The sequence below is a fragment of the Harpia harpyja genome, chromosome 1 (genome assembly GCF_026419915.1).
Source record: "Harpia harpyja isolate bHarHar1 chromosome 1, bHarHar1 primary haplotype, whole genome shotgun sequence".
In the NCBI taxonomy this organism is placed as follows: Eukaryota; Metazoa; Chordata; class Aves; order Accipitriformes; family Accipitridae; genus Harpia; species Harpia harpyja.
In genome coordinates this window covers 32,770,136-32,786,757 of record NC_068940.1, presented here as the reverse complement: position 1 = coordinate 32,786,757, position 16,622 = coordinate 32,770,136, and the positions used below count along the sequence as shown (strand labels likewise).

At 53.5% G+C, this 16,622-nt stretch overlaps 1 protein-coding gene across 1 annotated transcript; it reads right to left on the bottom strand.

Annotated features, from left to right (window-relative positions):
• Positions 1-2,096: 2,096 nt before the first annotated feature.
• GATA5 (GATA binding protein 5) lies at positions 2,097-14,170 on the bottom strand. The gene is made up of 6 exons (XM_052785442.1): positions 13,651-14,170; positions 11,363-11,529; positions 5,636-5,761; positions 4,694-4,781; positions 3,982-4,106; positions 2,097-2,935 (listed from the first exon to the last, which is right to left on the bottom strand). The coding sequence occupies exons 1-6, from the start codon at positions 14,168-14,170 to the stop codon at positions 2,780-2,782; spliced, it is 1,182 nt and encodes a 393-aa protein (XP_052641402.1). The 3' UTR covers positions 2,097-2,779.
• Positions 14,171-16,622: the final 2,452 nt, after the last annotated feature.

Genomic DNA, 16,622 nt, shown 5'->3' with positions numbered 1-16,622 from the left:
TTTGCCATGTAATGAGGGGTACAAAGGGACGTGGACCCCCTAGGGAAGGTCTTCAAAATGGCACGTTGGGAACATAGTGGCTGGAAGGTGCACGGTTCCCTCTGGATGTGACTGCTGTAAGGCTGGGACCTGCACAGGGTGAACTTCTTGGGGTGCTGGCTCCTCTGGGGGTGCAAGGACCAGGTGGAAAGGAAGCCTCCCCTCTCCCGCAGGGCTGTGCAGACGGTGTTGCCTCTCCCGTTAGGGCTGACCAGGAGACAGAAGTCTGCGGGGATGGCTCCTGCCTTGGGGGTGGGAGTGAAAGATTGGAAGACACCCCCAAGAAATGAGAAACCAGCGTTGTGGACGATGCCGTCCAGCGAGTGCAGGGAGCGAGCGGGAAGGAAAAATTACACACGTCCCGGTTGTTTCACTTCTTGTCCCTCTGCCTCATTTCATCAGCCACCAGCCCCTAGAGCATCCCGACACCCGGTCGACGGTTACCAACAGGCAATAAATAAAACTGCTGGAGCCACTGGTGTCAACATCTTGGCATTGTTTGGGTCTTCTTGTTTGCCTTTAAAATAACTCTCCCTCTCAGGGTCACGCAGACGAAAAAGTCAGGACCCCCTGCCATCGTCCGTAGAAATCATCTTGCCACAACTTGTGTTGTGCTGCCTTTTTTTTTCGCCTGCAAAGCTTGGGGTTTGGGGAGCTGCCTGGGAGCGTTACTCACGCTACGCCCAGGGCTCCTGCTCCCTCCTGCCCGCCCGAGTCCCAACATGTCACCTTGGGTGCCTGCACGTCACCTGAGCCACAGCCACATCACCCATTTTCCTGATGCCCAGAGGCACAGTTTGGGCTGGATTTGGGGACGGTGTCACCCCGCCAGCCCCATGCTGCTGGCTGGCTTATCTGCTGCATGGCTGCGTCCGGCTCTGCTGCGGATGTTGGCAGGCCAAAGAGTGGAAAAACAAATGGTGGAGACGCGGATCCGCAGTGAGAGCCCGGCCATGCAAACACGGTGTGCCGCTGCCGAGCCCAGCGCTGGAGGGATGCCCAGTGACAGTCCCTGCCCGGGCACTGGAGCTTGGCATGATGCAAGCTGCTAATGAAGCTCTGGAAGCACAAGAAATACTCCGCCAAAGACAGTTTTCATCCGTGGGCTTTGATAAAAGGGTGGCTTGGACCCCTCCATGCCTGCACAGGGCTACGTTGAGGGACCAACCGCTGAGCTATGGCAGCACTGGAGGGGACCGACACTCCCCAGTGCATGGAGCATCCCCTTTCCTCCAGTAAGGGTTGCATGGTGGAAAGCATCATCCTCCATCTCAGCCGAGTTGCAACTCGATGTCAGATTCACTCTCCCTCACCATCTTTAGCCTGTTGTTTATAATAAAAATCAAGCGATCCATCTCTTCTGACAAGAGGAAGAGTTGCTCCAGGAAGCCCTGGACAGGTCAACTTCTATATTAAGGAACTATTACTTGACGGCTTCCTGGCCATAAATAGCCGTTCAGCCAGGCTGGGGATTTTATTTAGAAATAACAAATAAAGCAGGCCATAGAAGTAACTTCATGACCTTGCTCCCCCTTCATTTCCTACCCATCTCCCCACCTCGGTATGGTCTTCTCACCCCCAGGCTCCTCAGGAGCTTCAGGGCCCCCTTGCATGTCCCCAGAAAAGCGTATCTCCCCATCACCCACCTCCCTGGGGCAGCTCCGAGAAGCTGTTGAGACACGCTGTTGCCAGCTTTTGGAAGTGTGATGTGGGTTTTGCATCACTGATCATCTTTTGCTACAGCTCAGCTCCAAGAAATTATTTTCTGCTTGGCTTTTGTTAAAATAATTAAAAAGGAATGTCTGCCCTGCATGGCTGAAAACTGGAAATCCTCCATTCAAAACATCCCCAAAGCTGGATGCAAACAAATATACCTCCAAGACATCCTTTATTTTTCAGTCCCTCAAACCTTTCTCTTAACTTTTGGAGGACTAACTTCTGATTTTCTAACGCTCAGAGTTGGCAATATCAAAAAACAATCAGGAAATACGAAAGAAAAACAGCATTTCAGTATTCTTTTATTATTGGGAGGTTTTGACCATTCTTGTCATGTGTTTTGCCTAAAATAATATTAAAAAAATCTTTGTTTGGAGCTGGAAACGGAAGAGCAGCGTGTTTATTTCATGTATGACTCATCAGCTCAGTGCTGATATGCTAAACGCTTCAGAAGCTAACACTCTATAGAGATGATCGTTTTTAATATAAAACAGTAAATGTTTAAAACAACGGTTGCTTTTTTTTTTTTCTCTTTTCTTCCTGTTGTGGCCAATAAAACATAAGGGAGGCCACACAGTTTACATTTTAATAAAATTAAGTTATTTGGTGCCATGTCATTACAGTCTTTATTGGAAAGTGGAATAAATTGCACACAGAGGAGTCATAGGAGGGAGAAATCACTGCAAATAAACATAGATTCTGGGATGCATTTATTTGCTGGTTTCATCTCAAAGGAGGAGGGCTTTCCCTGGGAAAACGGAGGTGGCCCCGGGGCTCCAGCCTCAGGGAGGCAACCCTGGGTTGTTCCAGCCAAGGATGAGCTTTTTGGGGAGCCGGTGCCATCCCGGCCCCATCCAGCCAGTGTTTTCCATGCGCATCCTCCAAGAAAATCCTGTCCTGTGGCCACGGCTTGACAGCCCACAGTCCCGAAGCGCTGGGGCAACCCGTCCTCCTGCCCGTCAGCCGTTTGCAGGGCCAGCCAAAAACGTTGGTCCCGAGGCTTTTTGCTGGAGGTTGGGGGTTTCTAGGCAAGCGCCAGGGCACACCAGGAGTCCTGCCGGAGTGGCACGCTCAGCCCGGGCTGCGGGGCCATGGTGGTGGGGGAGAAGGCGTAGTCCTCAGGCTCGAATTTGAACTCGCCGTGGCTGCTGGCCAGCACCTCGTCCGACTGGCTCTGCGCCTGCCCCGGGGAGGGAAGCAGAAAGTCATTAGAAAGCCTGTTATTAGCCAGCCGGTCACTCTCCCCCTTGTCGTAACGTGGTGGTAGGACTAGGATGGATTATGAACAGGGTGGGTTATCCCTGATGCTACTGCTGCCCTTTGGAGGAGCCTCGAGCCGGGCAGGAAGGGTGCTCCATCCCCAGGACCAAGCGAGGAGGAGGCATCCTGGGGCCCATCTGCATTTATTTATTGACTAAACATGTCCAGTTTGGAGATCTCTAGGCGCGTGTATATTTTTTAAGAGTGCAGCACAAATCAGATTTATCGGTTTCAGCCAAAAAACCCCCTCTCCCATACAGCGCCGCTGGCACTGCGCCAGGCGCTCGGGTGCTGGAGCTGAGCTTCCCCTCTGTGCACGCATGTCCAGCTTGGGGAGGGCTTAGACCCAGCATAAAGATAGTGCTGGGTCAGAAAATTTTGATGTGTGGGTTGATTTAGAGCCATTTTTTTCCTCTGCCAAGACAAAATAGTAACCCGCCCTAAAGAAATCCTCAGGGCAGAAGCACAGCCTTGCAATCTGGGGTCTCTGACAGCACTACAGCTCTGTGAGCGCTGAGTACCTCAGGCTATAAAGCGCAGATAACGTATGCCCGGGGAGCCTTTTCTTGGGAGCTACCTAGGTTTCCACCCTCGGCTCATCCCACCAACTCGACAGGGGTGTGACTCCCAGGATTTCATGGCAGGAGATGGGAATTAAACCCAGCTCTGCGCCGAAGTCAGTTCGCCAACCGATCGCCTCCGCAGCAGCAGAGCTTGGACCTCCCGGTTCACCAGTGCAAGATGGAAGAGCCGATGGGGAGCAAACAGGCTGGAGCCCTTCCTGGTCTGCAACGTCTTGGCTCACGCTCCCTGCTTTCCTCAGTCTGAGGCAGTCCATCAGGCTGGTGGCCCCCAGTGCAATGAACTAATTGCTTAGCCTCATCAAGGCCCCTCAGGTCAAGCAACTAGCGAGGCGTGTGGAGCATCCACCCCAGCAGGCGATGGTTGTGGGTCCCTGTGCCTTACCTGGGACACTGACACGACGGTTTGTCCAGGATACTGCGAGGTCGCGCTGGGCTCTGACTTTAAAGTGACCGTGCTGTCTGAGTTCGTAATGGAAGAAGGGGAGTTAGTGGCCGAAGTCGTAGACCCTGGAAGACAATTGGTACAGGATGGTGAAGCAACATAGATGCAAATCTGCTCTAAGAAAATCTGTATTTTAATGGCTACCATCACATCTCATGGCACGACTCTACTGTTCTCTTTCTCCACCGCGTCTCTGCCAGGATAAGCCTTTGTATTTGGCTGCCAAGATGCTGATGGAGGAGGAGGAGCACCCTTTCACAGCCTGGCAGTGCTGGTCCTGGTACAGGCTGAGTGAGCTAATGTTGAAAGTGTCATGATACCTTCCCCTCAATTCTTTAATACACCATTCCCAGCCCTGTTTTTTCCCACTACTCAGTTTAGCCCAGATCTGCTTGAACATGAGCACTGCTGGGCTGGAGCTAGGTGCCCACAGCACAGAGGAGCCTCGCGGGAGTATGACAGCAGTGAGATTTCCCACCCAGCATCCTCCTTCCGTGTAAGGTCTACACATAAAAAGAGGCCCTACATCTAAAGCAATCACCAGGGAAAAAAAATCACAATATTATTTTCTAATTATGATAATTTCTTGCAGAAGACATGTTGAGGTGAATTGTGCCCCAAGCCCCCATGACGGATTATAGCAGCACTGTACCTGCTGAGGTTTTGCCTTTGGTAATGTTTTTAGGCTTCCTTTTCCTCGTCTGGATGCTTTCCTTTTTCATGGCCAGAGGTCGTGGTACCTTGACATTCATAAAGTTTGGAATCATTAATACTGTATTTTACTCAGCTCCTTCCCACACACGTGTTGCTCTCCTATTTACATGCTGTAGCTCATGCAAAGCACCTAAAGTCCTTGTCCTTCACTAAGTTCTATTTTTCTCTGCAACAGGCCTTGGCTGGAAGATGTATAAGGCTAACAGTTAAGGCTTTCCCACAAATTTTGTTTTTTCCTTTATTTCCTATTTTCCTTTTCCTGATTTATTAGTGACCTTTATGACAGGGCCCTATTAAATTACACTGACAGACTGAGAGTGTACATGGCTCAGAGGGGGGTCATGGGATAAAGAGACTTTAACCTTTAGGCAGAAGTTTGCAGAGGCCTGTATGGAGGGATGAAGTTTCCTCTTTGGCTGATGGACATGTTACCAACAGTTCCCATCCTCAGTGGATAAATGTTATCAGCCAGCCTTCATGTGGACTCCTTAGCATCCTTCACACATTCTTAATGACCGCATCTAGAAAAATATGCTCCTTGTTTCCAGTCTGGGCTTGGGGACCTTCAGTCTCCAGCTACTGGAGCTTGGTAAGCTTTCTTTTTGGGGAGTAACTTGGCAAACAACCTAATTAAGAACCACCCAGTGCCAGAAATCTCTCCTCTATGCAGGTACCTCCTGAGAGTGTTCCAGTACCCCCTTAGCCTTATTCTGGAGAACCTTAGTAGACTGAGCTTTTCACTGTTCAAGGAGTCAGGACTGGGTTACGGCTCTTCTGGGTCCAGTCTAGAGGCTGGTCCCTCCAGACCCGATATCCTGGACCTGCTGGGCGGTGATCCCAGCGCCCAAAGGGTCCCTCCCGGTGTGGACGCGCTCCTCACCCCGTGGAGCTTCATGTACAAGCCGCAGGCGTTGCAGACGGGCTCCCCTTCGGCGTTCCTTCTCCAGAGGGTGGTATTGGTTGTGTGGCAGTTAGTGCAACATAGGCCAGCACGTCTAGATGAAGACTTCAAAACAAGCAAACAAAGACATGAATGCACACATAGGAATGATTAATTGGGAAATTTCCTGTCATATAAAAAGAAAATCTCCAATTACACCAATTTCCTGGAAAATGTGAAACACACACAAACGCCAAATTCAGATCAAAGAAATTACATTCAAGTGAGATCACTCTAATTTGCAAGTGCTTTTTTTATTGAGCTTGATAAACCTGGCAAATATCCTCACAGCTCGTTTCACAAACTTCCAGCGAATCTGCTGGAATTCATCAGGACTCAGAGCACAGAGAACTTTCCTCCAGGAGATCCACTCAGATGGAGAAAGAAATGGAAAATGCCAGCCAGGCTTTAAGAGCACGAAGAAAACTCCTCATGTTTTAAGTGAACTCTTCTCTTTTTCTGCACTCAGAACTACCACTAAAGTTAGCAACACCCCAATTAATCTCTGGTTTAAGACAACTGGAATCAATTGGCTGAACTGAGCAGAACCAAACCGAAGTGGCCCATGATGGGACCAGGGAGGTTATTCTTTGCACGTCTCGCAGATAATCTGTTCTCTTACAGGCTGCAGAAACACCGTGCAAACATTAATTAATGACATATTTTGTGAGTGCAGTGATTGCTGGCTCTGAAACATTAATACTTCCAAATGGAGAAGGAAAATATTCTGGCAGAAGCAGCAAACTCATTTCTGACAACGGTACCCCAAGCCACTGGAAAATTCACAAGTCTCTATATACAGACTTGTCAGCTCAATAGGCATTTCATTTGAAAGTCTCTTAGCACTAGGTATTGAGACTATTTTAATGAAAGACTTCACTAAGTATAAGATACCAGTGACATAAGTAATATCACAGGCTCTCCACATTCAGGTGTTTGAATATGTTCTTCAGCCTTGAGAAAAATCACTTTGATTCCTCTCAAAGGCAGACAATAGGTGATGCAGGCAATAAAGAACTCCCTGTTTGTTTGTTGTTCCGTTATTGCTTGATATCATGACTGAGGAATATGATGGATGAGGTGGGAAGAGTAGGATAAAAATGAAATGTTTTTACAAAGTTAGCAGTCAAATAAAGATCAGCTTTTGAGTTTCAAGAGACACAAGTAACATGCCCAAGCTTTGATTCACTTGTTGCTCAGCAAAGAGGTCTCAGCAACTATTTGCAAATAACAGTATTGCTTTGGAAATTGTTTCGCTTTCAAGAAATAACCAGGCAAAAATAATAATGCACCGAGGTGTGAGCTGACGAGCCTGGCACGGAGGAGGGGACAGCAATCCTTGTCCCTAATATGGGACATGGTGTCACAGCAAGATCCTGCAGCAGCTACAGAGCTTCCTTAAAGCCTTTCAGCTGCGGGGGCTGTGCCGTTCATCCCTGCAACCAGGAGGGACCTCAGCCCCGATGGGAGCAGAAAGACGTGCCGAGCACCCGACGGGTGCAACGGGTCTGGGGTCCAGCTCCTGCCACGGGTGCAGAGGGGAATTTGGAGGCACTCAGCCCTGGGGTAACTGTGCCCGGCGTGGGCTGGTGAGATCTGCCATCGCCTGCAGATGGAGGAAGGCCAACGCAAAGCCCTTTGGAAAGCCCCGAGATTTCTGGGCCACTGCAGGTCCCTGGGAGGGAGGGACACACCGTCCCTATTTCATACAACGCTTTGTCCGCAGCTTGCAGACGAGGTGGCAATGAGACCTGTGGCTCCGGTGGCCCAAGGGCAATGCCAGCCCCGCCAGAGCTCTGCCCGCCCTGCCAACACTGCCTTGCAACCTGCTCGCGGGCTTTCTGCTGGGGCAGCAGCACGTGCCTTCTGCATCTCCTGCACCTCATTCTGTGGGGTGCCTCCTCCTCGTACAGTTAGGGAGAGCAGAAACCATCCTCCATGACCAAATACTACAATTGAAACCCCACGAGAACCTGGCCCTGCACCACAACCTGCCAGCTTAGCAAGAAAGAGACAGTCAAGGCTACTGTTGCTCACTGAAGGACGAGGGTACAATACATTATTGCTGGTTTCCCAGCAGTTCCCTTAAAAGAAAATGCATTTCTGCCTGCCTCCACCCAGCTGCCTTTGTACCATTCTGACCTTGTCTAGGAAGTTGTTGACTTCAACATTGTGCTCGTGTTTATTTATACAAATGCAGCATACACTCAAACAAAAACTCTTCACAGACCCAGCTTGACAGCCAAGTGCTGCTGATAAGCTCAAGGAATGGTAAGTTGGTGCCTATCAAATCAACTGTGTGTGAGCGCTGCCTGGAGAGCCCAAAAAATTCAGAGCCAGCATGGCAGGTCCTTCCGAGGGAGCCCAAAGCCATCAGAGACTTTGCTTCACCTCCTTTTCAGAGGTGGAAATGAAACCACAGGGCTTCACAGGAAAAAAAGAAGCCTCTGAACCCCCAGATTCAATCAATGCTTCTCTGTGCCCCTTGCCAGCAGGACAGAAGGGACCTAGTGTTGATAGGAAAGAGGTTGCAGCAAAGTGTGCTGAGATACCCGAGCTCAGCTCCTGCAAGCAGGCAGATCCGAGGCTCGGGACTAAAGGCAGCAGCATCCTCTGAGATTTACCTTTGTTACCATGGCTCTGGGCAAACCTGCACCTTGGAGGATGAGGGAGCAGAAGGAACTGATGGCCAGCAGAAAGCTAAAGCACACACCATGAATGCTGCATGGCTCTACGGTCCTATTAGATTGTCCCAGGGCTGTGATCAGTCCCATCCCCACCTTCCCCAAAAGTGGCACCAAATGCACTATGCATTGCAAACTCTAAAAAAGGACAGGCTGAAAAAATACCCCCTGAGCCAAACCAGCAAAACTCAACTCCAGGTTAGTCCTTCAACTCGGGATGGTGTGGGAGCTGCTGAGCATCTGCCCCCCGTGCTGGCCCGCGCGGTACAGCTCTGCTCCTAACACGGGAGAATTGCATGCGCAAGGATGGAGCCATCCACCTCCACCGGCTGCTCCTGGATGGTAAAAGTGATTTGGCTTTCAGAATTGGGTCTAAGGTATCATCTTGTGAAACGTGCCAAGAAACTTTGGCTAGAAAAGATACTGCCTAAAATAAAGTGTTGCCTCCATCCTCCTCTAAGATAAATCCTTTCTGCCCAAAGCCGCAGCACTTTGAAGCCAGACGCAGGCTGTAGCAAAACGGCTGTCCCTGCTGCATAGAGGATGTTGCCCTTATCTCAAAAAAAAGCAACAAAAAATGAACTGGAAACTACACTACTATTGCCTGCTCTCTCCCACGCACAAGCGGGCTGAGCGCTACCGAGCTGCAGGACATCATTCCCGCAGTATTATCTGGGCCACGTTGCGTTCTCCAGGGCTTTCAGTGGGACTTTGCTTTGCGAAAACAGAAGTCAGAATAACTCCCAGCGTGGCATCTACTTACAGAACAAAGGTCGTAACGTAAAGGACAAAAGCAACCATTTTTCCTTCCCATGTCTGTATTTCACTGTATTGTGAAACAGCCAATTTCATCGTTCCTAGAGCAACGGTGTGTCACGGCGTTCACTGCTCTGCTCCCACCCACCCCGTACGGGTGGGGTTATGAGCAGGGAAGACATCCCCTGCCATGGGAATCGTTCAGGGGAAGAAAAATCCCAAGCCACAGGGGTGCAGGTCGCTCCCTCGGTGGTGGATTTGCAGAGTATGCCTGGCACCCTCTTGACCATCACCAGTGGATCCCCCTTCCTCTGACGGGGCAGAACTTGTTGCAACATGACATTTCAAACCCCTGGGAAAATCCAAGATTTTGAAATGTTTCATTCCAAAGTCAGGATGGAAAGGCACAATTGCAGCCCTTTTTCTAATCCATAAAATAAAATCCCCTCAAGTATTTCAACCTTACTGAAATGTTTCCCCGGAAAAAGAATCAGCTCTTTCATTTGGGCTTTATCATTATAGTATTGATTACCAAAATAATAGTATAAAAGGTTGGAAATGCTTTGATAATTCCCGACAAGATTTGCTCATCCCTGGGAATCGGTCTTAATTCTGCGAACGAGTGTTCTCCACCAGAAAACTTTGTTGAAATGTTTGCCAAAAAATGCCTCATGGGTGCTACGTATGGGGCTCTGCCAGCAATGACAGAGGAGCAGGCAGGGAGCTCGGGGTTCCCAAGCGCTGCCTGCACCACGCGGGTAGGGTGCAGGCAGCGCAAGGCCGTCTCCCTTCCCACGCGCCGAAATAAAACACTGAACAGCAGCAAGACCTCTCCAATTCCTTTGGGGAAAAGCTGTTCAAAAAAACCCTGGAAATTCATCCAGCACCACATTTTGATACCAGTCTGAAACTTAAACTGGTTTGCACCTCTCTCTCTCTCTGCATGGATGGTATTTACTGTGAAGAAATCAGCAGCGTAACTCTGAGATTTGCAGCGCAGCAGCGACCAGGGCCCGCTGCCGGGGTGCAGATTTAATGTCATTACATTAAAGGAGACCAGGAGGGGTTTGGTGAGGCAGGCAAATCCTGTCAGATAATGCTAAATGTTTCACAGAAATGCCTCGATTTTGATGCGATGAACAAAACAGAGTGATTTTCCTCAGAGCTGCTGCTCATTTCATTTTGCAAATCCAGAGCCAGATTTCTGGGACCAGAATCAGAATGAAACATCTTGCTCAATCCCCACTTTCTTTTTTTTTTTTTTTTTATGGTTTTCTTACACAGAAACTTGTCACTGTTGGATTATTGCTAATAATTTGTTTTGCAATGCAGAAAAATAACTGCGGGAATACACCCTGAGTGAAAGCAAAAGGAGCTCCCAGCTGTTCCCCAGCACGGCTCCAACAAACATCCTGTTTGTAATGATGGCTTCTGACGACAGGCTCTGAAACCAAAACTGTTACCACCAAATTTAAACATCCCAAAGTGACGCTACAAAAAAAAATCTGAGGCGCCTTTCCTCTCTCACAATGGGATCCCAATTGGAGGAAGCCCAATATCACACTGAGGCGGGGGGGGGGGGAATTAATGCTTTAACCTGCAGAGAAACTGGGAACTACCTAACCCCAAATTTCCTTCTTCGGCAGGAGGGTGAAGGCAACGGGGGAACTGGGCCCCATCCTGCTCCCATCGCGAGCAGCTGCAAACCTGCCTGGGCCAGCTCAGGATCAGCCCTGTCTGCTGTTCAACTACCCTGCCTAGACCATGTGTGTCTGCATGAAGAACTAGGAAATAATAATAATAATTATTATTGAATAAAAAGCAACATGGCCACTGTGGGAACGGAGCCGGGGAAAGCCCACAGAGCCGTGGGCCTCAGGCAGGGCTGATCGTTCCCCCGCTCGGCTGCGGTTCAGCCCCTCCGTGCAGTCCCGAGACCCCTCCAGTCCTGGTTGCCCTGTCTCCGTGCTGCCCACCAGCCGTGCCGGGGCAGCAATCCCTCTGGCTTCGCTCCACTCCTCCTGACCCCAGCCAGCTCTACACCGCAACAAGGGGCTCCTGCCAGTGCCGATGGCATTTTATTTGTGGGAGGACCGAGGGTCAAACAGGCCCTAACACAAATACAGAGACCCCCAACGGCATGGGGACCGTGACAGCCCCCTGGTTCCTGCCCTCCAGCCACCCCCTGGGTGAAGCAGGAGATCCCTGTGGGGTTTCCCCCTCTTACCAGCCTCTTCTGTGGCTTGAGCGGCCGGTTGATGCCGTTCATTTTGTGGTAGAGCCCACAAGCGTTGCACAGGTAGTGCCCGGTGCCATCCTTCCTCCAGAGCGGCGTGGACATGGCCCCGCAGTTCACGCACTCCCGGCCGTCCCCGGGGAATTCCTCCAGGTACTCTGGAAGAGATATCCAAGGTGTGCGGGTCAGGAGCCGTCCCCACCGGACAGGGTCACCCAGGGCCGCACTGCCCACGGGGACCCTGTGGGAGAGGATCCCTAATCCTCTGTGCCCCACTACTCCTCTGCGAGGTACAATCTCTGCCCTGGGGGGAGTTTACCTCCACCCTACAAAGTGTGGACCAAACCCCTTTATTCCCTCCACACCTTAATCTTTTAATATTTTGCTCAAAGACTGCGTATTCCCCCATCCCTTCCCCAAAAGACCCCAAAGGACTGAGCACCGCCGGGGTCTCCCTGGGATGGGAGCGGGCAGGCAACCCATCAGCGGGAGAGCACAGTGTTATCCCTGCACCGGGCGCAGTCCGGGTTGCAAAAATAAATTGGAGAGGGGAGCAAAATGGGGCGATTTTCCTGATTTTCCATCAAGGCGCGTTAGTCGCTGGCCAGTGGGGACGGCCCGGCTGGGGAAGGGCTCGGGGCTGTCCATGGAGCAAAGCCGGGCTGGCAGCCGCGGGACAGCCGGGGGCTCCCCGGGAGAGCATCACCGGCCGGCCGCGGCCCTAAACCCCTGCTAGAGAGGCTTTTCCTCACTTTTGTCCTCTCCCGAAAGCCCCGGGAAGAAGCCGCGGAGCCGCCAGCTCCGAGCACCGTTCCCGGTCCGTTTCTGCCCCGAGCGCGGCTCCGCGGTAAACGGGCAGCCCGGAGCAAACCCGAAAGACCCCTCGATTGAGAGTCGGTATCTTTCCTCCTGCCGCTTTTCTCTCTCTTTTTGAAAGAACTTTCTCCGCCTGGAATGTTATTTTCTTCCGAAGAAAAATACGCTTTAAAAAAAAAATATCTTCGATTGTATTAATAATGATCCAACGGAAAAAGATAGGGAAAAGAACAAAAATTAAAAAAGGGCAAATGGAAAATAAAAATAAAACGTAAAAAGTAAAAAAAAAAAGTTGCAATAATTCATTAAATGAAAAAAGAATAGTTTACGCTACTTAAGAGCGGTTTACACTATTCGAGAGCAAAAATAAACGGCAGAGAGGACGGCGGCCACTATTCCGGATCCTAAACCACCAAATTCAAAGCGCAGAAGAGATTTCTGAGCCATCACCTCCCTCGGCAGGACCGGGGCGATCCCCTCCCGCACAACACAACGGATTTTCCCAGACAAAGAGAAAATCCTGGAAAGAAACCGCTCCCGAGCCCCTCCGGCGTGGGAGGAAAAGCCGAGCCGGGGAGGCAGCTCGGTGGGGAGGGGGCGGGGGGGGGTTGCTTCCCTGGTTTAACTTTGTTCTTGGGGTAAAGATAAGATAATTCGGTTCACGGCAGTAAAGATGATAACGCGGCTGAGATCTTGAAGTGGCTTTTAAAGGACTTTGCAAACCACCGCCGGGGGAGGATGGTGAAATACCCCCGGGGTTATAAACCCTGCGCACGGAGAGTCCTTTTAAACCAAGCCCAAAACTTTATTTGTCCGGGGCTTGGTTTAAAAGGACTCTCCGGTGTGGATGCAAACGAATTGAAGTGAGGTTTATTGTTCAACGCCTGAGTGCGTTTCAGTGTCTCTCCAAAGGCCGCAGAGCGATGCAGCTGCGGAGCTCTTTGGGCGAAGGCGAATTAGGAGACCGAGAGTCTGTTCAAATATAAACTAATTTACCACAATAAATTACTTAAAAGGGAGGGAGCTATAAATCTGCCCTGCTAATTTAAACACAAGGGTAAGTATTGAAGCACAGGCACAAAGTCGATATTGTGGGAAGGAGATATCGGGGGAGTAGGGGGGGGGGAGGGGGTTGAACGGCCTCTGCTCCTCCGTCCTGCGGGGGAATTGCTCTCCTTTGAAACGTGGTCTTTGCCCTTCGTGGCACCCCCCCCCACCCCCCCCCCCCCACCTCTGTCCAGGGTCAGCCACACACCCCCCGTGCCCAGACCATCTCTCCATCCCTGGATAAAATCATCCCCTCCTTTCCCGTCGGGGATGCCAGCGGGGCAGCTCACCCCGGGGGCCGAGCCATCAACACGCCGGGAGGGAATGGGGATTGGAGATGGCTCCGACCCGGCTCCGAGAGCCGGTAAAACCTACTCGGCGCCCCGAGGCGACAGTGAGGGCCGACGGCGACCTACCGAAGGTGGACCTGCGGCCGGGTAAAGCCGCCTGCCTCGTCTGCAGGCTGTGCAGCACGCTGCTCTCAAAGTGTCCGGCCGTCCAGGAAGGCGGTATCTCGGGGGTCACGTAGGCGGGGTAGGGGCTGGAGTAGGACCCATTAACGGAGCGTACCAAGGCGTTGCCGTACTGCTCCCGGCCCCCGCCGCCCAGCAGCAGGGGCCCCTGGTAGGCTCCGTCGCGGCCTGGGGGGCTGCTGCCCGGCGGGCTGTGCGAGTAGGAGAAACCCGACGGCGGGTGGGGGCTGCCGGCGTTGAAAGCGGCGGCCTCGCCGCCGCTCTGGCCCCAGCCCGGGGGGTTGGCGAGGTGGCTCTGGTGCGGCTCGCAGCCTTGCAGGTAGGGCAACGTCTGGAGGACGGAGGGTACCCGGGTGGTGGGCACGTAGACGGGCGAGCCGGCCGACGAGTGGAGGAAGTTGCTGGAGTCGTGGGAATAAGCCGACTGGCCATGGTTGGGGGCGAGGGCCAGACCCTGATACATGTTCCGTCCTCGGCGGCTGCTCAGGGCCCGGCCGGCTGCGCCCCGACGTTGCCGAGGGGCTCACTCAGAGGAACCTGGGGGGGGAAAAGCCGAGAGCCGCGGGGTGAGACCCCGGCCCAGCCCGGGAGACCCCGGCCCGGGGCCCTTCGCACCCGAAAGCGCTTCTTCCCTGCCTCGAGCAGGGGCCGTAATTTGTAATTTTTTTTTTTTTTTCCTTTTAAACTTTCCTCTGGTCAGCTCGTCCCGCGGGGGAAACCCGCGGCGCCGGGCCGAGAGCAGCGGCCAAGCCACGGCGAGAAATAACCTCCGCGAAACGGGCAGCGGCCCCGCCGGCACCTTTCCACCGCCCCGCCGCCCGCCTGGGCGCTTCCGAAGGGCCGAAAAATAACCAACAAAATTTTTTTCCTGTTTTTTTTCTTCCCCCCCCCCCCCCCAAAGTATTTCGCTTCGCGTCTTTTTTTCAAGCCCCGGGCCTGAAGCGCGCCTTGGGGCCTTGCTAGCTTGGAGGCGGCCCCTCGGGCGCCCGGGCATCCCCGGTGTCCCCCAGCCACCAAGCGCTGCCGTTTTCTTGTTAAAAAGCGAAATAACCCTCAGGCAGTCCTCTCCGTACTGACGGAGGGCTCAAGCCGCGGAGCACCGCAAGAGCATCCCGCCCCCGGCCCCCCCTCCCGTACAGGTACTCACATGGCAGCAGGCCGGGAGCGGAGCCGGGCATTGCCGGGTGGGCATGAAGCTGCGCTCAGACCATCCAGGGAAATCCCAGGAAAAGAAAAAGAATAATAATAATAATAAAAATAAAGTTTACGCGGGAGGGAGGAGGAAAAAAAAAAACCAGGAAAAAACAACCGGGACCCCCTGGCAGAGAGGGGCTGCCCTCCCCCGGTCCCTCCCCTCCCGCCACCGCCGTCTCCCGTGGGTGCGTCCCTGCCTGCGCCCGGCGGGGAAGTGGCGGCGGCGGCGGCGGCTCCGGCTCTTTACGGCGGGTCCCGGTGCGGCCCGGCCCACGTGACGGCCGGCGGGGTAACCCCGGTCCCGGCCAGGATTGGGCGCCTCCCGGCAGGAGAGGAGGGGGGACACACACACACGACGGATGGGATAAATCCCAGCGGCTTCGCTCCCGCCTCAGGGGGGGACATACACACGCTCCCGACGGCTCCCCCCTTGGCGCGGGGCCAGGATGCGGCCCCCGAGGGTGATCCGCACCCCCCCCCCCCAGCCCGGAGCCGCTGGTTGCCCCCCCCCCCCCAAACACACATACCTCCCCTTGCAAGGTTGGAGGTGTCCCTCCACCCCCCGGGGAGAGGGAAGGGGGGGGTGTCCTTCCTTTGCGGGCCTCGCTGCGTTTCTGGGGGTCGTGTCCCCCCCCCCCAGGACCCTGCTTTAACCGGTCGCCGGTAGATACTGGGGAACACAGCGAAAACTTTCCGGTGGGGTTTTCGGGTGGCACAGGACGTGGCCAGACGGTTTTCTGCTCTGAGCGAGCGCTCCGGCTCTGCTTTGCAATAAACTAACGGAGAATAGCCGCGGGCGGCGGTGTCTCACCAACCTGCCCCCCAGCCCCCCCCAGCCCTCCCTGCCTTTCTCAAGCGGCCCTCGGCTTGCAGCCTGTCCGGCCCGGCCTTACCCGGGACTCAAGGCGGAGAGCAGTGCTCCGGCCCCTCACCGTCCCGTCGGGGCCGCGGGCTGCCCCCGCTCTGCTGTTCCCCGGGGGGAGCCGCGGAGAGGGTCCTCCTTCTCCCTCCCCCCGGCCGAGCGGCTCTGGCCTTGCGACGGGGACAAAAGCCCTTGCCCCGCTTTTTCCCGTCGGTGCCATCCCGGGAAGGGGCGACGGGAGGGAAAGGAGCAATTAATCCCCGCTGCCCGCTTAGCCCGGGTAATTTGACCGATTTAACTCTCCGCCGGTGCCGGACAGCGAGGCAGGTCCCCACCCGCTGCCGGAGCGAGGAAATAATTTCATCCTTATCGGGTTTTACCTCCGAGGTGTGTGCGGGAAAATTTTTCCACCTTTTCCCCAAAGCGCCGGTTCTCTCCTCGGAGAAACAGAGGAGAGGAAAAAAAAAAAAGAATCCTCGGCGAGTCTCACCCGCCGCTTGTTCCATCCACGGGCGGACAGAGCTTTGCCGGCTGCAGGCCTCTACCGACAGGATCAGGCCCTGCTCGGCCCCGGGAGCCCTCCGGTAACCCAGCTGAGCGCTGCCCGCCGGTGGGGTCCCGGTGCCCGGGGGGGAGCCCGTCCAGCCCCGGCTCCGCAGGGACGAGGGCTGCGGGAAGGGTGGGAAATTTCGGCTCCAAAATAAACTGGTGCAGGAATGCCAGCTATTTCCCTCGGAATAATGCAACGCAACTGGCTGGAGATGTATTTATTTGCTCGTGAAAGCAGCCGTTTACGGCTGGCAGGGTACCCCTGTGCCCGCAAAGCAAAAGAAAAAAAAATAAAAAAAAAAAAAGAAAA

Excerpts from the sequence above, each read along its gene's own strand:
- GATA5 (XM_052785442.1), bottom strand. The coding sequence starts at position 14,170 with ATGTATCAGGGTCTGGCCCTCGCCCCCAACCATGGCCAGTCGGCTTAT. Across the intron at positions 5,762-11,362 it reads TCAAGCCACAGAAGAGGCTG|TCTTCATCTAGACGTGCTGG; the intron begins GTAAGAGGGGGA and ends CTTGTTTTGAAG. Across the intron at positions 4,782-5,635 it reads TGTACATGAAGCTCCACGGG|GTACCACGACCTCTGGCCAT; the intron begins GTGAGGAGCGCG and ends ATGAATGTCAAG.